Raw genomic sequence first — 24,378 nt, forward strand, 5'->3', positions numbered from 1 at the left:
GGAATTAATACTTCATTAATGCAAATGGAATATTTTAGTACTCTGAAGTATTTTTAAAGGGTGTTTTCAGTAATCAGTAGTTGTTTAATTTACTTGAAATTCTTATGTTGCAGATTTTGGACACATAGTTAAAAGTAGTTCAGTTAAGGATTTTTTCAAGTAATCAAGAGGCAGTATTGCATGTAGAAGCAAATTTTCAAAATTATGGTTTATGTAGGAGATTCTTGCCAGTTGCAAAGAAGTTAATCTTTACTGCCTATTTATATCAACTGACCTTTTATCACAGCTACCTAAGTTGAATGATGGTCAACAAATTTGGAGTGACTTTTTGTAGCAATAAATTGGATATTTAAATTTGCAAATTGCCCATTCTTTGTTTATCAATATGTATAACAGATCCAAATAGGCACTTCAGGACCTGAATAGTGAGGGCAATAGATACTATTATCTACCTGATGAAAGATGATACAAAGGCTTACAGAATGCATTTCTGGCATAAAGCAAACAAATAATGATTTTGAAGGTCTTCCGTCATTTGAAAATAAAACCTAAAAGTATGTGGAAACTAATCAGAATGTATAGAGGGAAAATTTGTCAGACAACAGATCATTGAAGGGGATAGAATGAACTATAAAATGCATTATAGTGTCTTCCACAAAAGGAATTTCTTCCTTAATGGTATATTGTTTTGTTGTTTTGGTTATTGTATGACCAAACAGCACTTTTAAGATGACTTACCATTCTGCAGCATTTAACTGATAAAATGTAGAAGATAAACAGATATATTTTTGACAGATTCTGTCTTCTAAATCTTCTTTGTACCACCTTTATTTATAGATATTGACTGATCTGAATTTTGAAATTGTTGTAATATAACATAGAAATGCCTTTTCCTTGTGATATAATAGCTTGTGAAGTTGTTTTTACAATGCTATTGTGTTAATATTAACATAAAAATGCCAGTTCTGCTGAGCGAAAATATGAACAGAAGTTGGTTTTTGATTATAGGACTTCCTGATACATCTGTTATCTCCAGCAAAACCTCTAGTATCTGCAGCTTTATTTTTTATTGAATTCATCTTAACAGATATCTTCTGAAATGTTTGTGTGCTTAGATCCTCATTTTAGAAGATTTGAGGCAGTATTCCTTCTTTTCAAAATTTACAGTGTTTTTAGAATATTTTTTAAAAAGTCTGTACCAATTTTAGAAGTTACCTATACCAGCTTTCAGTACTGGGGGAATCTCTGCTTTGAGTCACATTATCATCTCTTTCCATTCTAAACTTTCTACACTAATGTTTCTTAATTCTATCTTTTGAACAAACTAATGCTAAGTAGGATTTTCAGATGAGCTTAAGCTAGTAATATTGGTAGACCCCATGGGTTTTATCTGGACTGTATCTTTAAACTAGTGTCAAGATGAAAATCACTTTAACTGCCTGTTACTGATGCACTGTGAAGAGACAGAGGGTGCCTTGTAGAGCACAGAGCGCACCACATACCTGCCCACACTTGGCGGTTATATAGATCTGTGTTTTGAACATCTTTTTTTCAAACTGAACTCTTTACTTTCATAAAGAAAAATCAAATAATTGAACTTTTGTTCTTAAGTAGAAAAAGTTCTGGAAGATACAGATTGGAAGAGGTTGACCTGCAAAGCACATTAAACATTAACGCATTTATTTCTTTAAAGGTTATTACACTTGTGTAGAAGTAATCTTCACTTTAAGAAGACAAGTTGGATTTTACATGATGGGTGTTTATGCTCCTACACTGCTAATTGTTGTTCTATCCTGGCTGTCATTTTGGATCAATCCTGATGCAAGTGCTGCAAGAGTCCCACTGGGTAACCTGTGTTTACACATACCGTCACAGTCCACTTTAATGCCATTAAACTGCCATTCTCAGTTGCTTTGACAACATGACACTGGACACTGAAAGCAACTTCACTTCCATTATCCACTCATCATTTTCACTGAAACGTCCTCATTCCTAGTCCTGTAAAACCCACCTCCACATTAAGACTTTGCTTGATAATGGTTCCAGCGTTTGTGTGATAAGCACAGTCTCTGCTCCTCTCAACCCAGACAAATCCAGTCTTAGCCCTGTATGGGTGATGCTGCAGACACTGTGGCAATATGCAGTTCATAGGAATTTGAACATTTGAAATCAGTAAGAAAGCAGGATGATGAGTAAGGCTCTACATAGCTACCTTTTATACCAGTTTTCCTGAAGATTAATAGAAACAGAATGATGTCTGGAAGAAAATTATCATCCTTGTTACCTGATTGGCTTTATTTCATTAGAGAGTCAGTTCATGAGAGTACTTCAGGCTCATGCGTTCATGCTGCTCAGCACTATGCAGTAGGCAGGCCCTTCTTTATTTTGAAATAGTAGGAGCTGGAATTAATCAAAACAATATTATCTTGACTAATTGGATTGTACATGGGACTCCAGCTCTGAGGTGGCCACACTTGCTGACCCCAAGAGCTCAATGAAAAGCAGAGCCAACTTCTTGCATCCTGACATTTCTCCTATTTGTATTCCCTTCCCCATGCGATGTCCTCTCCTTCCCCATGCTCTGGCCTCCCTGTGCTCCCCTTTTCCCTGGCACTCCCACCTCCCCAAGTCCATACTTTCCAAATCTTCTCCATGTCCCAGGAGATTCAGTGCACCTGTTTTCAAGATGCCATGGGTGCAGTTACAGAATCCCTCCAGCCACCTCCCTTCCTCAGAAACCTCTGACCCACAGTTGAACGTCCACACCCTCACAGGATGTGACTCTTGTGCAGCTTCATGTGCATGAACGTGTGTTGATAAGCACTGGAGACATTTGGAGTCAGGACCTGCCACATCACCTTACCAGTCTGTGTCTGATCCACAGAGTCTTGCAGCAGTGGGTAGCAGAAATCCCTGTGTTAAGAGACAGCTGGAGCAGGAGCAGTGCTGAGTTTTGTTAAGTGGAAAAGCATCCACATATCCCCTGGCCTGAGCCTTGTTTCTCCCATCTCAAGTCATCTACCATGCCTCTTCCTCCTCCAGTGATATGACAGACAAAATAAACCAAGAGCTGCAAAAAACCCCGAATTGAAGAAGGATGTGAAGGTCCTTGAATGCATCCAGAGGAGGGCAATGAAGCAGGTGAAAGGGCTAGAAGTCATGTCCTGTGACGAGTGGCTAAGAACATTGGGCTTGTCTAGTTTGGAGAAGAGGCTGAGAGGTGGTTTCATTACCCTCTGCAGCTTCCTGAGGAGGGGAGGTGCTGAGCTCTTCTCCCTGATATCCAGTGACAGGACATGTGGAACAGTTCAGAGCTGCATCAGAGGAGGTTTAGACTGTACATTAGGAAGCATTTCTTTACCTAGAGGGTGGTCAAACGCTGGAATAGGCTTCCTAGAGAGGCAGGTGGTCGATGCCCCAAGCCTGTCAGTGTTTTAGAGGCGTTTGGACAATGCCCTTAACAACATGCTTTAACTTTTGGTCAGCTCTGAATTTGTCAGGCACTTGGACTAGATGATCATTGTAGATCCCTTCCATCTGGAATACTCTGTTCTATTGTAAAATCTGGAGAATTATGACTGGAATGCTACTTTTGTCTTGTGTGCCTTGCTCTAGCTAAATGTAACAAACCCACAATTTAATTTTATTTATTGTATCTTTTTTCTAGGGGTCTATTTCAGAATACAAATCATCTTGTTTTCTTTTGACCTTTATAACTATTCATAGTTACTTGGGGAGGAGTCACAATCTGTATTAGTTTGATAGCAAGTAACAAATATAATCTCTTATGTTGAGAAGTAGAAAGGATGCATCCCATCATGCAAAACATAAGATATTTTAAGAAAGAAAAGTGTGGGGACAATGTAGTATGCATTAAACTAAAAAGATAGTAACAAGAACTAAAAATATGTTTCACATAGTGAGCTCTAGTACAATCAAAACCTGAGCTGTATTTCCAGTTTTATAATCCTGCACTTCAAACAGCCAACCAGACAAGCTTATTAATTATATATTAGATTTATAAGAGTCATAGTGCTTATATACATAACATGGTTGTCTTTGTGACTAAACATGCGTGCTTATTTATTGTTTATTTGTTTAATTTATTATGTGTCTATTGCCTCCTATTATGTATATGCATTTTCAAAGATACTAAACATTGGCCTGGTTATGGGACTTTTCCTGAATCCTCAGAGAAGAAAAAAAAATCTCTAAATCTGACCATTGCAAGTTGTTAACATCATCACTGGGGTAAGATTTATGTTTCTCCAGTTTGTGGGAGGGTAACAAACTAACACTTCTAGCTACAACCTGGAAGATAGTTGGCCTTGAAATCTAACAAGATTAACATTTGTGTGTCAAGTGAATGATATCTAAACCCAAGAAAGTGTTACCAATGGCCACTACACACTCAGCGGCTAGACACAGATCTCATCAGATGAGAAGCTTCTTCAGATTTACTTACGGATATCTTAATGCAGTCATCCCTAGAGTTAAGCATAGTGGGCTACTTCTCCCCATGACAAGGCATCGCAGAAGTTTCCAGGTGATTTAGGAGTACAAGACACTTTGTAAGCCAGTAAGCAAAATGTTTTTGTAGACTGATTAATATTCTGGGAAAAGGATGTATGTTTGAGGAAAAAGCCTGTGTCCGTGTAGGAACTAAGTAAGTTGCAAGCCCTATTTATACCTGTATCATTTCACCCAACTAGATCATCTGGTGGTAGGGAATTCCACAAAGGACTGGTATCTGGTATCGGGGCAGTCATGGCTAAGCGACATAAAGGCTGATAGCACTGAATGCTTCTGTCTAATTAGATGCTAGTGTTTCACCTTTTAATGAGTCCAACAGAGGACTCTCCAGTTCTTTACAGGTAGAAAGCATGCCATCATCCATTAAAAAAATTCCTTTCTTTTCTTCACTGCCATGTGGTCCCCAAAGGGAGTGAGATCTTTCGTGAAGCTGTAGAGATCTGAGAGATGTTGGACTTCTGCCCACCCACACCTGCCTCACAGCGTGGAACATTAGTCCAGAGTAGCAGACAGGGGTACAACAGGGTACCTAAAAGCTTGGAGTAGTGAGCAATGATATATTCCCCACATACACAGGACAGCTAGGTCTGCAGCCAGACATGCCCCCTCTGTGACTCCTGTCCTCAGATCTGTATTAGTTCTAGTAATTTCATTTTATAAAATTTTAACAAATTTAGGGTCTCAAAGGAAAGGCATAAAGATATATGTTAAAACTGTAGTATGAAGAAGAATTGGCAAGATTACATCTTTTAGTTTATGAAGTTTAATGAGAGAAGAGAATGTATTAGAGATACCAAATTATAAGGAAAGCAAGACAGAATATTACCTTTTTCAATAACATTAGTGAGATGAAGCCAGACATTTTTAAAGCAGCAATATAAACCAGAAAATACTATTTTATACAGCACATAATTAACCTGTGGAATTCATTGCCAGGAGATAATGTTGAAGCCAGTAAGTTTGATGGATTTAAAAAAGGGAGATTTATTTATCTGGCAGCATCTGCTGAAGTGCTTTGCTGGACTGGCACTTTCAGATATTACCCACATGTAACCTTAGGTAGTATTTTAAAAATAGTATCTCATTACAATCATGTTTTAGGCTGTGAGCTAACTAAACTGTGCCATCAACAGGGTTGCCACACTAGGGGAAAAAATGCAGAAGTATTTCCTAGAAAGGCCAAGTTTCCCTTTACTTTGAAACTGTGGAGGAATGAGCTCAGTCCCTTCTCTTTGGTGCTCCCTGAGAAGAAAAGGGGAATTTTTTTGTTTCCTTTTTTTTTCTTTTTTAAGTTGTCTTGCAGTTTATTTGTTCATTCTCCTCACTCAGGCTTGAGCCTTGAGCTTTGGACTGTTTTAGGTAGGTACCTAGTGCAGCTTCTGCCAGAGGTGCCATTTACAACTCTGGTACTAGGGTCTCCAAAGCCATACTAACTGATCTGACAGCAAATTGTTGCTTAATAGAATATTTCTGTGCTTCTAGCTCACTTTATTGTTACCTTGAAAACCTAGAAGTTTCTCAGACTCTGAGAATGAACTTTTTATCTGAGGAATGCAGACTAAGGGAAATTAGCGTCATGTCACCATGACCTCAATTGCTCTACTGAACAACTTGATGAAAGTTCCACTAAAATCTTTTCAGCTAGTAGAATTTGTAAATTATTTTTTGTGAAATTAAATCCAAGGTTGTAAGATCTAGTATTTTGAGCTCTACAGAGTTGTTGTACAAATGTTTTCAGCACCAGGCATGATAATAATACTCACATATTAAGATAGTAAACTCTTTTAAAGTTTAGTAGGAAAAAAATTGCAATATCCAAGATGCTGAGCCAGTCCGTATCATTGGCTAATTTGGTTATTCGGGGTAAGGGTAGAGGCTGCCTTTCAGAATAGACATGCATGGTACTTGATACAGTACACTGAAAGAACAGCAACCTGGGCATAGGCAGAGGTGTTCTATGTATGTTAAGAGGCAGTATGGCCTTGTTTGTACTTGTTATTGCAGTTCCTTATGATCCATAATTAGTGTTCAGCTCCAGACAGCTGGTGTTGGTCAGTGAGAATAACTTTTTTGAAAGAGGGACTATTTTATGCTCACTTTCTATCTGTATGGGAATGTTTGTACTCAAGTACTTCAGACACAATAGATGGAAAATAAACCATAATGGCTGAGGATTGTCTGTTCAGTATTTGATGTGTCATTCGGATCTAAGATAGCACATCTGGCCATTCTGTATTATCCCAACGGTCAAAATAATCCAGCTTTGAAATGATATGTTGATATTACACATTTCTAAGTAAAGCATCATAAAATTTTGTATTTTAATATCATATGACTGTAATAATTTCTTTATACTTTCTTTTCAGTGTTTTAGCAGCTAGTATATTGTCCATTTGAGATTAACGCCAAATAAGTATCATATCAATCTTATTAAAATCCGAATGGTAGCAGCAAAAAAATGATGTGTTATTTGTGATCAGCTAGAATTGAATACTTTCATAGGCCAATACAGATACTCCCAGTTTTATTAACATTTTAACATCCTCGATTACTTAAAATGGATCCAAAGAAAATGATCTCTCTATGAATTACACAATTTTTCATGCATATGTGAAATGTAGTTGAGACTGAGTAGCAACTTTTGGCCAGCATTGTCTATAGACATCAATTAAGTTTCATAAAGCTGCCCACTCATATCTAAAGATTTTTATCATTAGTGTTCATAAAATCAAAATGGGACATTCTGAACTGGGAATCTGAACTAAGTTTTCCCCACGTGACAGCCATTTCTAAAGTTAGCTTTTTCCAAATGTAGCTGTTCATGCTGCTATTTCCGTTTCATAGGAGCCTGTGGGAAATCTTTCTTTGAGATCAGGCTTGTATTTTGTCTCTTGTGATGTGAGCCCTGTGTTGATGGTGACATTTGGAAGCCTTGTGAGGAGAAATGCTTGTCAAAACCCAGTTTGACAATGAGTGTGACCTTTCAACAGCCTTTGCAGATGTGAGGGTTTTTTTCATGATAAGGGCTTCCTGAAATGCCCTTTGTCTCGAAAGCTTTCTCTAGATCCTGGAAGCTCAAATAGGGAATGATCGTAGACCTGTAGTCACCTCAGTGTTTTCATCTTCACAATGAACTGGGAACACAGACTTTTTAATGTGCTGGTACAGGTTTGCTTTTCAGCAAAAACTTCCCTTTTACCTAAGGTCTGCACATCATACTTGTGGGCAGGTCATTCAGATAATTGCTACTGCTGTAGCACAGTTTGGATTTCTGGGACAACAATAGTCTAATTTAAAGGATTTGGACTCTTTTGGTTTAAGTATCATATATTTCTCTTCCATCTTCCCAGACTTAGGTGCACATTGTGAGATAAGTGTTTGGAAAGCCTCTTTCCCAGCTATGTGATGTGTGATGGGTCAGGAAAGCAACAGCAACTAGTTTAGCTTCACTTATTTGTTTCTGTTTATAAAATGAAGGTACTCATTATTAATAGTCATCATTAACTGCAATATCCTACCTAAGTATTCAGTTTACCTTGTTCATTAACTGAAGGCATGTGCGCTTTGTATACCTGCTGCACCAACCACATTGTGAAGTCCCATTCACTGTTGCAAAACATCATTCAGTATTGTCTGTTTCAGAGGAAGAGCACAGCCAGTGTCAATAAGGGTAAGTTTTCTTTAATCAGCATTTTGTTTTTCTTTTCATAGGTATTTTCTCAGTGCTCAGCTTGGCATCTGAATGTACCACTCTTGCTGCTGAACTTCCCAAAGTGTCTTACGTGAAGGCCTTAGATGTCTGGCTGATTGTTTGCCTTCTCTTTGGGTTTGCATCCCTGGTGGAGTATGCGGTGGTTCAGGTAATGCTAAACAATCCAAAGAGAATTGAAGCTGAAAAAGCGAAGATTGCCAGGGCAGAGCAAGCAGAAGGGAAGGGTGGAAATGCTGCCAAGAAGAACACTGTGAATGGCACAGGGACTCCTGTCCACATCAGCACCTTACAGGTAGGAGCTGCGAAGCTGTGTACGTAAAATCAGCATTATCCTCCATTAACACAATTCAAGGAATATACTGTTTAATAGTTTTGGATAGTGCTTAATCTTAGAAGACATTCAAAACATGCTGGTAATTAATGGCTTGCAATCTGACCGATTGGTCCCTAGTGATTTGGGGTCAGATATACTAAATGATAAATTTGTCCTTTAATATCCTAGCACCATGGTTGCTGCTGAGCTTCAGGTAAATAAAATAGCAAGCAGCTTTACAGTTGCTATTTTTCTCATAATAAATAGCAGCTGTCAAACTGTAACTATTCAGAGGACAGGCCTCTCAGTCAGTATTTGCTGAGAGCGTACTCAAATAACACCCGTCTCGTTGCTTTCTCTGGGATGGCCACAGCTGCACTGCATTGCATGTCAAGCATCTCTGAAGCCAGGGATCCAGAAGCCTTGGCATTTGTAAACAAAAGACAGGTCTGTTTGTCTGTCAAACAGTTCCTGCATTTCTTGTGTTGCCAGATAGAGTTTATCGGTAAATTGGTCAGATGTCATTATATGGATAAAGATGAGATGTACGTCTTTGCTCAGGCCAAAGTTTTCATTCATGTTGTTAGATTCCTGGTGTTGTAAAACTGCCCATTTGTGCTCCAAGAGTTATCAGATGTTCCAGGCCAACTGCCCTCAGTCCTGAGTGGTATTTCATTGACATTTATTCTACAGAAGAAAATATGTTATGCTACTATAGGTGGAATATGAATTTTGTTTATAGTTTTCAATGACTCAACTATTTTGATGTATAAAATAAAGCTATTAGGCCAGACCCAAGTGATAATACTGGTAGCCGACAATGTAACTTTAATGTTTGTCTAAGAGAGAGTAGTTTATGCCAGCATGATGAAACCCCTGTCCTAGTATGAGACTGGCATTGCCCCATAACTAATTACCTCCAGTCCAGAGGAGCTGCAGATATCGCAGACTGGTGCATTAACTGGTACAGTTAACTACTGTAATTCTCATCTGGTAGAGGAGTCTCCTGGGAACTGCTTAGAGCAACCCCATGACTGCTTTTACTTGTGCCACAAGTAATTCCCCAAGCCCAGGCAACGTGCGTAGAAAGAAAGATGGCTCTGCTACGGTTTTGCTTTCCCTGAACTGAATGTGATATTTTTGTGTTCAGCAGTTTGCAGGTCCCAAATTCAGCTGTTTCTTGTGACAAAATAATTGCAACAGTCCAGCAAAGCAGCATAAAATCTATTTATGCCTGTTTCAAGTACTTAACAAGTGTAAGTTTTCAGTTTGATCGATGAAAAGATTAACAAAAAACTAGTTTTTCAGTAGTGTGAACAAAACAAAATTGCTAAATTACTGACATTCCTCACTGTGTACACCCTTTAAGGTGCTTGCTATTGTCATATCCATAACGAGAATAAAATGATAACTTTTACCACCCATGCTATCCTTTAATCTTTTAATAATTTTTTTTAAGAAGCAAGTTTGGGTGTACAGTGCATTTTAAGACCTAGAGGAAGGGGTGTCATTATGCACAAAAATTAAGCAACATTCCTGATAAATGGTGTCTAGCAGTACACTGAAATTTTAGGATTCAGACATCAGTCTGCCCTCCAATATCTTGCAGTGTTTCCCCTCTACGATCTTGCAATGTCAGCTCCAGCATCTCATGTTTGACCTGCACTTTTCAGGGTCTTCCCAATTTGTTTTCAGAGACCTTTAACTTTCCAATATCTATAACCTCTTCAACAATAATCTGTGTTGGATTTATATGGAGTCCTGGGCATGCATAGCTTCTGATGATCTTTATACAGAGAGTTCCAAAACATTTTTTTACCAAGACATATTGGAAATACTTATTCATTGCTGTAAAAGCTGGACATGTGGCAGAGTGGTCTCCTCCCCTCATGGCTAGTGATCCATCTTGTATCAAGGCACCTGCTTGAAATATAGCCCACCTGAGGAAGGATGATTCCTGGGAAGATCACCAGGCTGAGACAGAAAAAAAGTCCCAGAGAAATGAATCATTTGACATCAGGATGTGGTAGGAGAGTGATGCTAGATTTTTTATATTTGAATGCTATAAATCTGCCTAGCTGAAAACTCCCTCTCTGAACCAGCTACCATGTAGGAGTACTTTGAAAGTTCTCAGCCCTGAAGAAACCTGTACTAAACTCCTAAATCAGAACCAGTCTAAATCTTTCGGTAGCTCTGACTCCTAATCCAAAACTAGGCCTGCCCCACAAAATTTGGATTGCTCCCATACAGACCTAGTAATGATCAGGTAGAGAATGCATTTGTCATATGGCAAATATGTGAGGGAGGGAAACATTAAAGAAACAGGTAATGGAAAAAAACTGTATGTTGAAAGGCATAAAGAATATGAAACAAAAAGAGGCCAGAGTGCTATCCCAGAACTGCAGGAGCTGTTTCTCATCAGGGTCATGTAGGATTGTGTGTGAGGAGAGAGCAAATACTGTGCTAAATGTCTGGAAAGACTTAGGAGAACCAACATATAGCTTTAGGAGAAAAGAACAGCTTACAACTGTAATCCTGAAACAACTGTGCATCCCATAGAAATGTTTGAGGATGTTCTCTTTCTGCATAGGAGATGATACTAAGGCAAAAGTGACTGAGGGTGTAGCTGGAAATCTCCCCATAGCTATGCTTGAAGCAGTAGGTAGACCAGACGGGACTCAAAGGTAAAGCCAACGGAAAGGCCTGGAAGCAGAGAACTCCAAGTGGGGAAGAACAAGAGAGCATGAATAATTGCATTTATAAGTGTTTCTCCAGATTAAATGGCGCATTTATTATGAGACATTAACTGAATGGTGCTGATACATATCTGTAAGTTGTTAGAGGGGAATCAAGTTTTAAAAGAGAAATTACTTTATTTCACTTTAAAATGCTCCCAACCCTGATGCCAGGACAGTATTTGCTAGCATTCCCTGAGCAGCAAGTTGCACTCTCGCTACCTCTTGCATCCAAGCAGTGTTGCAGTAGTGATGTCTCTGCAGGAGATTTGAGGAAGGGGCCGGTATGTAAGGTACAGGAGTGCTGCTGGGTTGGGAAAGTCCCAGGCATGGGAAGGATCAGAAGGAGTGCAGGGAAGCAAGTGGAGTGGTCAGGCATCCATGCTTCCAGCCCTCATGGAACAACTTATTTTCATGTGCTTGCTCCATTTGTGAAAGATAAAAATGGCCTCTGATCTGGAGACTTGGCATGTCTGATATTAGTGAAAAACAAGCCATGATAAAAACATGTGATTATACTTTAAAATATAAGCAGCTATTGTTCCTTTTTTATGACACAAAACTGGATAAAGGGATAAACTTTTCAGTATATCCTGAACATTAAAAGCTTGATGCCATTCATAATAGAAGGTGAGGAAAAGAGATGCCCTGTAACAGAACCTGTAAGGGCCCACCTAGAAGTTTTCAGCAGAAAGCACTTTTGGCACTGTGTCAGTGATCATGACTGATAGTCACCGACAGCAACAGTGAAGATGGCAGGATTAAAACAATGCTCACAATTTGCCAGTCACCCAAAGACAGAGAAAGACTTCCATGGATGCATAGCTACTTCTCCTCTCCACCGAATCCTGGGTGCTGGCTGACGTAAAAGCTGTATGTTGCCAGCATATGCCAAACCCTCAAGTCCATGCTTTATGACTCATTCCTCCTCCAACAAAACCCCTTGAAATGTCAGTGCCATTTTAAGCCCAGAACTTTATCAATATGACTTTCTGATTAAAGCCGAGCAGTCCATCTGGCAGAATCACCCTGAATCTGTAGAAAAAAAAAAAAAAGAGAGAAAATTCAACATAAGCACTTCTGATGTGTTTTTCTAGGTGTGGCAATGGCTATGCATTTACAGGCAAGCAGCCATGAAAAAGTAGAGTTTGGTTCCCTTAGCTCTTAGCGGCTGCAAGTAGATTCTGTTCTAAGTAGATTCTGTTCTAAGTGGAGGAGAAAATTATGCAACCTGGTGGTAACTGCTGGCACAGGCTTTTTATTGGGAATCCTCAAGTAGGTGTTTGCATGTGTTTCCTAGCAATGCAGCATCATACAGTGAGAAAAGCAAGCAAAAAGGGAAATGTTTTGAAGATGAATCAGTTTCTTTTTGCTTTCACTGGTGGCGTGATTACAGGGAGAGATTGCACTGTTAGCTATAACAACACCCCTCAATTTGAAAAGTCACATTTTCATCAAGCCCATTTATAGAAGCTGTCCCCCACAGATAATGTGCTCATGACTGGAGAGAACATTTGCTAAAAGAATGGCTCTGGCGGATGATGAATAGTGCTATGCAAGTGGTGGTAATAGCTCTAAACCCAGTTATTTTTTAAAAGAATTAGTGCGGTTTCTTGCTGTATCTTGTCAGAGTCATATCTAGGCTCTGAAACCTGATATGGCTTATGTTCATCTCTACTGATTTATAATATACCTGACCACTGGTGGTGTGTCCTGTGGTGACCTGATCTTCCCATGTTGTGTTTTCCCCTCGAGTGACACTCCAAATTCAAATTTTTCTTGTAGAACCACCAGAAGCCCAGTTTACATTTTACCTTGTACACAAAACCACAGTCTGCAGTCTATTGTAATAGCTCATGACAGCATTTCAGGTACAGAGTAGGTACTTTCTGCTCTAGTGACTCATATATCTGTCCTTGGAGATAATTCAGAACATGACTGTTAAAAGGCCTCAAGCAATCTGCTTTGAGCAGGGGGTTGGACTAGATGATCTCCAGAGGTCCCCACCAACCTCAGCTATGCTGTGATTCTGGGATATTTTATGTGTAAATATTTTTTGTGCTGTACTTTACAAGGAATATTTGGAATGTGATAGCAAATTCCTGCTGAGCTGTACCAGAAAATATACTCAATCTGAATACACACTAAGGCTGAACAATCACTACTTTATTGAAGAGCTACATCTATCATTATGGCAAGAGCAAGAGAAGAGTGCAAGGAAGATTAATGACAGAGTTTGTTGTAAGACTCCTCCTTTATCTTGTGTGGAAGAATCTTACACAACTGGCAGCACTAGTGACAGACCTGCATGCCAAAAAGAGGTTGGGTGCAACAGAAGAGATGATTTTATGGCAGAGAAGACGTGCTGTGCAGGGCAGAGAATGCTGCATTACAGTAGGGAGGCATTTCAGCCTGAGGGATGCATGCTGAGCTTGAGAGTCTGCCAGTGCTATAGCATGTTTGAAGCTTTACTAGAAATTACGGACAATACCCTTCTGCTCTCAAAAATTCTTGAATCCAAAGTGATGGTATTTTATATTACACTTCATCCTGATGGATAAAGAGGACTTGATCACAGGATGAACACTCAGTTGAAAAGGGTCTTTATTTTATTTGCACAAAACAGATTTGGTCAAGTCCTGGTATTTTTGGTGCTGTGAAAGGACAGGATTCACAAATTTGAAAACTATTTTTTCTCATCTGACTAGAAGAATTTAAACAAAAAAGTATGAATGGTGCTGGTGAGCTATGTAACAATGTTCAAAACAGCAACAGACCAGAAGGAAAGCTATACTAATTTAACAAATCCCAACAAACAGCAGAATTGAAAAAAAACTCAGAAAGACTGAAAACTAACTCAGCTTCAAGCATTTATCTTTTCTTCTCACTGACAAATGGAAAAGTTGCTAGAAATTAATATACATTGAAATACAGAAAATAGGTGTAGATAATAGGTGTAGGTAACAAAAGGGATATATGGTTAGCATAATTGAGGGCAACAGGAAGTTACTTTGCATGTATAGGAAGAAATTACAGGCCTGTCAGCTAGACATTGGTACCCGGGAAGCTGATGGAGCAGCTCATCCTGAGAACCATCACACAACACATGTGGGACAAACAGATGCTCAGGCCCAGTCAGCATGGGTTTATGAAAGGCAGGTCCTGCCTGACAAACCTGATCTTCTACGACAGGGCGACCTGCTTATTGGATGAGGGAAAGGCTGTGGATGTTGTTTAACTTGACTTTAGTAAGGCCTTTGACACCATTTCCCACAGCATTCTCCTGGCAAAACTGGCTGCTCATGGCTTGGATGGGCACATACTTTGCTGGGTAAAAAATTGGCTGGATGGCCGGGCCCAAAAAGTTGTGGTGAATGGAGTTAAATCCAGTTGGCAGCCGGTCACGAGTGGTGTCCCCCAGGGCTGGGTTTTGGGGCCACTCCTGTTTAACATCTTCATTGATGATCTGGACGAGGGGATCGAGTGCACCCTCAGTCAGTTTGCAGATGACCCCAAGTTGGGTGGGAGTGTTGATCTGCTTGAGGGTAGGGAGGCTCTGCAGAGAGACCTGGACAGGCTGGAGCCATGGGCTGAGCCCAACTGGAGGAGTTTCCATAAGGGCAAATGCCGGGGGCTGCCCTTGGGCCACAACAACCCCCAGCAGTGCTACAGGCTTGGGGAGGAGTGGCTGGAGAGCTGCCAGTCAGAGAGGGACCTGGGGGTGCTGATTGACAGCCCGATGAGCAGGAGCCAGCAGTGTGCCCAGGTGGCCAAGAAGGCCAATGGCATCCTGGCTTGTGTCAGCAATAGCGTGGCCAGCAGGGACAGGGAAGGGATCTGACCCCTGTACTCGGCACTGGGGAGGCCGCCCCTCGATTCCTGTGTTCAGTTTTGGGCCCCTCACTACAAAAAGGACATTGAATGACTCGAGCGTGTCCAGAGAAGGGCAACGGAGCTGGTGCAGGGTCTGGAGCACAGGTCGTACGAGGAGCGGCTGAGGGAACTGGGGGTGTTTAGTCTGGAGAAGAGGAGGCTGAGGGGAGACCTCATCGCCCTCTACAGCTCCCTGAAAGGAGGGTGCAGAGAGCTGGGGATGAGTCTCTTTAACCAAGTAACAAGTGATAGGACAAGAGGTAATGGCCTCAAGTTGCACCAGGGAAGGTTTAGACTGGATATTAGGAAGCATTTCTTTACAGAATGAGTTGTTAGGCATTGGAATGGGCTGCCCAGGGCAGTAGTGGAGTCCCCATCCCTGGAGGTGTTTAAGAGTAGAGCTGACGTAGTGCTGAGGGATATGGTGTAGTTGGGAACTGTCAGTGTTAGGTTAATGGTTGGACTGAATCATCTTCAATGTCTTTTCCAACCTACATGGTTCTGTGATTTGGTGAATACATAAACCAATATCAAGAGTATTGGCCCAATACTAGATAGAGGTGCTGTAAGTATCAAGAATTAGCAGAAGAGGCAAAAGTGTTCAACAAATATTCTGCTCTGTGTTTGGGGAAAAGCCAGATATATTCCATCAGATGGTGAACTAGCTTTCATTGACAGTAGCTAATGAGGATGTTAAACAGTAGCTATTAAAGTTAGATATTTTACAATTAAGATTTCAGCTTAAGTTGCAGCTAGGACTTTTTAAAGAGCTGGACTATGAGTCCTGTGGAACATTAATGTTGATTTTTTAAATAAATTCTTTAAAACTGGTGGGGTTCCAAAAGACAGCAAGAAGCTAACTTTGTGCCAGTACTTTTAATGGCTAAGTGGCATAACATGAATAATTATAAGCCTGCCATCAATCAGTGGAAAATATTGCATAGGAAACAGGGGTCTGACTAATAATTATTATTCATAAGTAATAACTATCATTAGTATTATTCATAATTCAGACCTATGTTAGCTAATAAATTTAAATGGGTCAGTGAAATTAAAGCTGATCTGTGTGTTTATTGATTTAATCAAATGGAATATAATTTTTTAAAATATTATCAATTAGGTTGACAGGGGTAATGATGTGGAGGTAAGAAATTCTTAAGTACATTTGAGTTGGCTTCATATGTCAGCCTGGTTACATCATTTGAATTATGAAAAATCAAGGTTAGTTTTGTTACCGTCTGTAAGTACCAGCAGTTAATCAGACTAACTATAGTCACGCCTTGTGACTGGAAAATTGAAGCCAAGTAAATGCAAGTAAAATTCTAAGGTTAGAAATAAGGTACGTAGGTTTGTGGGGAACAAGGTAATGGAAAAAGTTCTCCATCCTGGATGTTTTTAAAGGAGAATATAGTGTAACTAGTCTATGCAGTAAATGTGGAGAGTGATGAGAAGCACCAGAAGCAGTAGAATCAGCGATGGGGAGTTAGTTCCCCCTCCCTGCCAGTTTGCACACACAGGCTGCACTTCTTCTTTCTTCTCTTTCCCCATTTTCTTATGACATTATTCCCCCAAGTCTGCAAACGAAGGCTTTCTGAGCAGGGTATGGCCCTGCTGCAGTGGCACGCGTGTGGCAGCTCTGGAGCAGTGGCAGCAGCAAGTGCTGAGCTTGGCAGTGAGCATCAGTCAGCCTGAATTTTGTAAAAAGTGAGAAAGGATCATTGCAAGGGGCCTTCTGGCTTCTAGGAGTAATTTTTAGTTTTTTCTGAGCTGTTCATCAAAAGGCAGGTGTCCTGTCCAACATACCAAACCTAGACAAGGCAGCCTAGTCTTGGGAGAAACAGAAGCTAGGTCTGTGTTTTGGGCCAAGCCCCGAGAGCCCTGTTGTCTTCCCGTGCCCTCCTCAGCCCCCCAACCTCCATGATATGGACTAGAAGCAGCTGTCTGGTTCCTTCGGGAGCGAGGGGAGGCCCTGCACTATTCCAGCAGCCTTCCCTTCCCAAACAGCTGCTCCCCATCCCCTGCAGGGGAAAAGCCATAGGTCTAGTGGAAGCATCTTGCGGTCTAGGTCTGGCCCACGGGTCATGATGCTGGGGCAGGATAAGGCAAATGATATCAAATATTTTCCAGGACCAAGTTCTGTGTCAGGACAAAGTCAAAAGGATGTAACTTAACAATGTTTTCCTTTCTTTGCAAGTCTTCAGTGTAGTACTCTAAACTCAAGTCCTGTGGTATCATTTTCCACAGAAATGGTTCCTGTAGCCTTTGGTAAGTGTCAGGAATATTGTTATGCTTCTAGTGCAAACCAAGACAGGATGAATAAAAAGCAGATAAACTACTTTTAATATCTCATTTTGTTTAAGGACAGCTGTAGGTCAACTGAAGCAAATTCAGATTAAAACAGCAGAAGTATTGGGGAGCTGGTATGAGAAGAAATTTAAAAATATGTCTAGATAGCAACTGAACATAGAAAATAGAAGCACATTGGACTTGTAAACCCAGGGAAATGAAAAAAATTATTTTTTAAAGTAACATACTTTTATTAAAGCAAAAATTGTGCCATGTTGCTCTTACAAGGAATGTGTCACCCTGATAAATCAGTACTCCAGCTGACGCTAAGCTAAGCAGAGCTCTGTGTGAACATGCTGCGAACAGTCCTCTGCTTACAAGGCAGAGGTGACCTAGAAGCCATTCCCTCAGTTCTCTCTCCTGCAAGTGAAGGAAAACCAGCTTCTTGCAGCCTTTAGGGGAGTGGTCTCTAGATACTGCAGTTGGAACAGAAATATTCTGTATTGTAAATAGAGGACTTAGGCTACAAATAGTATCACTGAATTTTACAATGCATTGCTGGTGCTATGAGGAATGGACTATGAGTTTGCAAATCCAAAAGGAAGCTTATAATTTCATACATGGTTCTATTTCTCGTAATGGCCTTACTAAATCTTCCTAGTTTTGACCATGGAAAAAGTGTCATATTCCTTCAGTCGACATGCACCCCAGTCTTGCAAGTCACCCTTTCATTGCACAAGGGTCTGCTTTATGTCTTTACTACCCATATTGCTGCGTATGATCTGATTGAAAGGAACCTCTTGGATCACTGACTGACAGCCCCCATGCCAGCCAGGGTCACATAATTGTGTTCATACATGTCTCAGTCACCACCTTACTAGACAGTTTGCCCCTGCTACTCCAGTGCTGAACGCTGTCCCAAGCTGTCAGCTCTTTGATGACTGGGAAACAGTTGCAGGAAATATGTATATATGGTTTTACCTTACCATCATGGAACACCTATCTTGTTTTTTGCTTTTTATAATGTGTAATCTTGATTTTGTTGTGTAACCTGCACCTCAGTTTTAGTGCATTGTTTTCAAAATTTACTGTTTTCCTGAGAAATGTAAGTCTGGCAAATCTGAGGAGGTATAGCCACTCCTCACTGAGGGAATAGTGCCATGCTTCTCTTCAACCTTGTGTCAGAATCAGTGAGGTTAATAATGGGAGGAAAAGCCCCAATTGAAGTTTAGGTCCCTTCCTGACTGGCTCAGTTCTTTTCATGCAGGATACCTTGTCAGTTGTTATAGGGAATCTAGCAATATTCTCCAGAATGTTTTTCATTCATCCATAAGTCTGGTACTGTATTTCACTATCATTATTTTAGTTACAAAATGTGATGATACAAATATCCTGAACTATCACCCTAAGACTGCAGAAAACCAAAGCTGGAGCAAACGCAGGGTAAAGGAGGAGAGATAGGCTTCTGGGAAGGAGGGGCAGGCAGCTTTTGGAAGAACCAAGTTTGAATGGATCAGTGGCTCCAGGAAGCCCTAGTGTAACTTATGTTAAAGTCAGTTGCCCATGTGTATAACCTGATTTGTGAACCAGTATTTTTTCCAACTAACACTCAGGTTCTGTATGTGAAAAAATGGCATTATTAATAATTCAGTTAGGTTTCATAATCTGTATTCTTTTTTCTTCCTTTTTTTTTTTTTTTTTTTTTTTTTTCCTGCTTTACTGTATAGTCCAATTGAAATGAAATTTTGGGAGAGATTTACCCAAGTCATAAAGCACAGTGTCTTGCAAGTAGTCCTCAAATCCCTTCAAACTCCCTGAACAGTGTGGGGGTGGTCCTCCTAGAGATTTGTTGCACCCAAAATAAAAAGTTTATAAAATCCAAGGAAGGGAATATAAAAAACAAAACCTGGTTGGTTGGTTGGTTGGTTGTTTTTTTCCCCAAAACACTTCAGTTTTGAAGAGAACCAAATAATTTTTTCTTTTAAATGTTCATTGTCTCTGCTAATATGATTGTCTGGTCTGTAAAAGGGAGTGATTCACCTGTGATTACCCCATAGCACAGTAGTACTTGATCCCCAGGAGCACTGACAGAGCTGTAGGAATGACAGGTATTCAGTTTCTGGATTTAGATTTCCCAGTTACACAGTTCTCTAGCGCACAGATGGGAAGTGCTGAGAACATTGTTGCATCTTTGTAACCTGTCTTCAGAGACACTCCAATGAATGCAGGTGCAAAGAAGGTGCATTCTCACCATGAAAGGTGGTCACCTGAGGATGAGATATAAAATCTTGATCTGGCTGCTATGTAGAACCAGAATAGACTTTAAGTGTTGCGTCAAACAGTGAATTTTAGGGTTAATTCTGACTGTAGCTTCCAGGCCTCAGAAAAATGTAAGTATTGAATAGTATCTGTCCTGCAGTTCATCAGCACAAAACTGATTTCCAAAAATACTGTCTGTAGAAATATTCCCCCCCCTTCTATCTTAAAATGAAGGAGTCTAACTATAGCACGTTGCACAACATGAGGCATCTTGTGCATGAAAAATTACACAATTATGAATGTTTGGATTAGTTTATATGATTGACTGATCATCCTTAAGTACTTTGTAATGGAACCATTCAGCAAATTGCGCTGATGTAATGTATGCCTATCAACAAGTAATTTCCTATATGTTTGTTTGCGGTGTTCTCTAGCAGCTGCATTAAGTTTGTTAATGAAATATGGTGAGTAGATCATGATTCCCCTCACTCTTTATTTCATAGGTTGGTGAGACCAGATGCAAAAAAGTTTGCACTTCGAAATCTGATCTGAGATCCAATGATTTCAGCATTGTTGGAAGCTTGCCAAGGGATTTTGAATTATCGAATTATGACTGTTATGGGAAGCCCATTGAAGTCAACAATGGGCTCGGGAAATCTCAAGCCAAGAACAACAAGAAGCCTCCTCCTCCCAAGCCTGTCATTCCATCAGCAGCAAAGAGAATCGATCTTTATGCAAGAGCACTGTTCCCTTTTTGCTTCTTGTTCTTCAATGTCATATACTGGTCCATATATTTATGATAAATATTTTATTTATTTTTTTCATATGTATAAAATATATCCCATTTCATTACCCCTTCCCAGTCATGAAGGCCACTGTGTGAAATTATTTGCATTTGCAAAGCAATATGTTGCATTTCGATGCCATGCGATTGTACTGAACATATGGCATCTGAAATCTGAATGAACGCATGACACTGCAATGTCTGTGCTCTGACCAACGTTGTATATAAATGTACAGCATACATCCTGCTTTAGGAATATATATGAAGGACAATGCATACTACATTATAAAGCTGAATAATGCTTTTCAGTTATTAGTAACATACAGAAATTTTAAGTGTTTCTGATGATGAAACTGATGTGCACGTTGAGTATTATTAAAATCAGTATTCTAGTATATGTAGTATTTAACAGCTTTTCTGCTGACTTCCAGAGAAATTAAAAAAAAAAAAAAAAAAAAAAAATCATTCTTGTGTAATTTTAGATGGCACTGTTGAAGAAAAAGCTAAGATGTAATTCATATTATTTAGACTTTCTAAGTGAAGGCAGCATTGAATAAGCTGGTTTTGTCTATGTGGAAAAAGAAAGATCAGAGAATTACCAATTTTGTAAAATCAGCTCATTTAGAAAAAAATGCAACAATTGTATCCATCAAGCAGGCACACTTAAGAGTGTGAGAATATGCTGACAATAAAACATTGGGCCAAATTTTGACTGTTGTTTCCTTAGGCACAAACTAGATACAATATGTCAAAAACAAACACGCCACTTTCTAGACTAAATGTATCAGGAGGTTTGGAGAAACATCACAAGATGCAGTTCAGTATCGGGTTCTGTTATACTTTTTTACATTACTCTCTCCTCTGGCCCATCTTCTCTAGCATCTGGCAAGCCTGCAGTGTATAAGTCACAATTTTTTTGTTGTTGCATCGGGTGCATCTTACTCGATTTTTTTTTTTTTTTTGTTTGTCCCCTTGAAAGCTTTCAGTTTAAAAAACCCCAGTTGTTATCAGGATGAAATCCCATTTTTACCACTAGTTATACTTTTTTTGTTGTTTGCCTGTTGTAGCACAGATGACCAAAACTAACACCTAGCTACCGGTAGAAGTGAAGACGTATCTAAGGTGCTGAGACTCTTAAATATATCACGAGCTTCGTGTCTGTGTGTTAATGGCTGCCCCCACCAACGCATTGATTTGTCTGCAACTTTTTGGAAAATAAGGTCCTATGTATGAAACAGTTCTGATAGGAGACTGCTCTCCATTTTCTAGAGGAAACCCTGTGTCATGGAGACTACCTAAACAGGATCTCCTTGGGGTGCGTAGGGCAGGACCTACGGTCTCCTGTGGGTGCCAGGGTGCATCCCTTTTTAAGGGCAAGTCATGGGGTGAACACAGCCAAAAGAAAGCTGCTGGTATGTAGGTGTCTGAGTAGCATGTCTTCCCTGGAAACACATAAGCACTGGGTCTCAGCCCTTAAGAGCATGCCATAGAGAAACCTGTTTCTGCTTGTAAAGCTGGGGCACCACAGTTAGTTAAAATATGAAAATAAGACAGTTCTCACTAACTTGGCAATTCATAAAAGGAAATATGGATTATTGGCTCCTCACAGGCTAGGAAGGAACCGAATTAAACACATGAAACCTTCCATAGCATGAAAGCAGACACAGTCCAACTTGTACTGCATTTCTAGCTCATCCAGGATGTGGTGAGACAGTGAGGCCACAAGAGAACTGTTGGATCACTTGAGTATTGCCCACCACATGAATGTTGTCCACATGTGGTGAGCCTGCGCAACCAGAAGGTCAAAAGTGGGAATATAAAAAAGTTGAATCATGCCACACTGGCTTCACTGGGCATCTAGTGGATATGCACATGCCCAGTGTCTTTTAACCATTGCCACTTTGTGATCAACAGCCCGATTGCAATGTCTCATGTTTGGGTTGAAGAGATCTGCTCTTTAGAATATGGTCATGTACTTTCCACCGGCTTCTTGCCTACTTTCTCATGGAGATTTCAGGGAACTACTTTACCAGGTCGCCACAGCTTGTCCTTTGGATTTCTTTCTGACCTGAGGAAATGGAAGGGAATTCCCAGATGTTACTGAGCCATGTTGAACTGGGGGGGGGGGGGGGGGGGGGGGATTATATCTTTAAGGTCTAGTTCAAAGTTTCAATATTTCTGTCTGTTGAAGGTATTTGCAGAATTGTCAGAGACCCTAAGAAGCAATAAAGATAAGTCAAAGAGAGGAAGGAAAGGAGGGGTAATTTTTATATGTACAACCAGAGTGCTATATAGACATTATTTATTCTCATACTTGTATTTTTTCTTACAGTACTGGAAGTCAAGAAAATAATTACCCTGTGTTGGAAATTATATGAATTTTGGAAGATAATTTTCTTGTTAGAACTCTTATTAAATGATTTATCTGTAATTAATGTCCATATTCTATCTGTATAATCTCAATTATAGATTTTATTGTTAAATTAATCTTTGTTCCTTCTTGCTTTCCTGCTTACTTGACAGCTTTTGTGTTTTATCGTAAAACATTTCATCAATAATACACTGTAATTGCTTCCAACTCACACAAAAGGAAGCAAAAGGAATGTGTATTGTTAAGATAAAGGCCTTTTGTTCATTACAGCACAAAAACAAAGGACAGAAGCAAACTTTAATAGTAAATTTGAAAGAAAATTTAAAACAGTATCAGCTATTAAGTATTAATTTTCTTTTTACTTACACTAGATAATATTGCAATATTTGTATTACCTTGGAATATATTAACTTGTCCTACTGAGCAGTAATAATTGATTTATTTTATTTTTCTTCTTTCCACTAAATGTCATTGAGAGTTTTGCATACCATTTCACATTATGGTCCTCCAGCACCCTCTAGTTGTAAAATTCTGCCTGTTGACTGATTTCCAGAATGAGGTGCAAATATAAAACTGTATAGGCAGTATAGGATGTTACTTGATAGTGATAATATGAAATTTAAAAAATATTAATAAATAAAAAATTCATAGACATAAAATCAATGGACAGCTATAGCATTTTGTCATGCAGTAAAAAATTAAAATTGTAGAAATTAAGACATTCAGATAGTAGCAAAGATGAGGCTCATGAAGTACACATTAGTAACCAAATTAACTAATCATGATATCTGAACAAACGGCATGACCACAAAATCTGTTTCTGAGGGAGAGACCATCTGTGTTTCAGCTGACATTTACTTTAAGTTCTCCTGTTTACTGGTAGAGTTACAAATTTTTGTTCTACCCTTAATATAAAACTCTGTATTTTCTTGGCTTTTAAGCATTGAGTAGTATCCAAATAGTTCATTCCTTTCTTTCATAGTGTTATGGCCCTGTAGATATCTTTCAGGATTTTAGAACACATTCAAACACTGTATCAGGAATTTCCCTGGAGATAAATTAATTAACTTCTTAACTGCATCCACAAATTTAAGCTATACAATAAGTAAGGATGGGACTTGAAAAGTGTATCAGTTGCTGTGCATTAATTCCCTGTTAGGATGTGTGAAATGTACTGTGTGGAGTAATGCAGAGTAATGCACACCTTGCTTTCTTGTGCTGGTATGACTCATGTTTGACACCCAGTTTTATGAGCAGCTCTGTAGTAGGTTTTGGCACCTCCTCTTTTTTTTTTTTTGAGTCTCACATCAATTCTAGCTGAGATGGTGTATGTGAGCAGTCTATCTTTTGAGTGAGGAAGGGAGTTTATTTCAGTAAGTGCAGTGTACAGAAGATTGACCGCTTGGAAATACTGCCAAGCAGGTTTCATTCTTCAAAGTCTTCAAATTAATTTGGATTTGGTAACAGGAAATGTGTGGGTAAAAGGAGAGCATCTTCAGTGCCCTATTAACC

The 24,378-nt window shown here is 39.6% G+C and overlaps 1 protein-coding gene across 3 annotated transcripts in view; it reads left to right on the forward strand.

The window, feature by feature from the left end:
- Window positions 1–23,404, forward strand: part of GLRB (glycine receptor beta) — a 52,527-nt gene extending 29,123 nt beyond the window's left edge. The window contains exons 8-10 of one of the 3 annotated variants that reach the window (XM_074905667.1): window positions 1,694–1,846; window positions 8,245–8,537; window positions 20,215–23,403. In XM_074905667.1, coding sequence (XP_074761768.1) covers window positions 1,694–1,846; window positions 8,245–8,537; window positions 20,215–20,511 — 743 coding nt within the window. In that variant the 3' untranslated portion in view covers window positions 20,512–23,403. Of the gene's footprint in view, window positions 1–1,693; window positions 1,847–8,244; window positions 8,538–20,214 lie in introns of all 3 variants that reach the window. The other 2 variants (XM_074905669.1, XM_074905668.1) reach the window with 2 other exon arrangements.
- The last annotated feature ends 974 nt before the right edge of the window (window positions 23,405–24,378 follow it).

The sequence above is a fragment of the Athene noctua genome, chromosome 4 (genome assembly GCF_965140245.1).
Source record: "Athene noctua chromosome 4, bAthNoc1.hap1.1, whole genome shotgun sequence".
In the NCBI taxonomy this organism is placed as follows: Eukaryota; Metazoa; Chordata; class Aves; order Strigiformes; family Strigidae; genus Athene; species Athene noctua.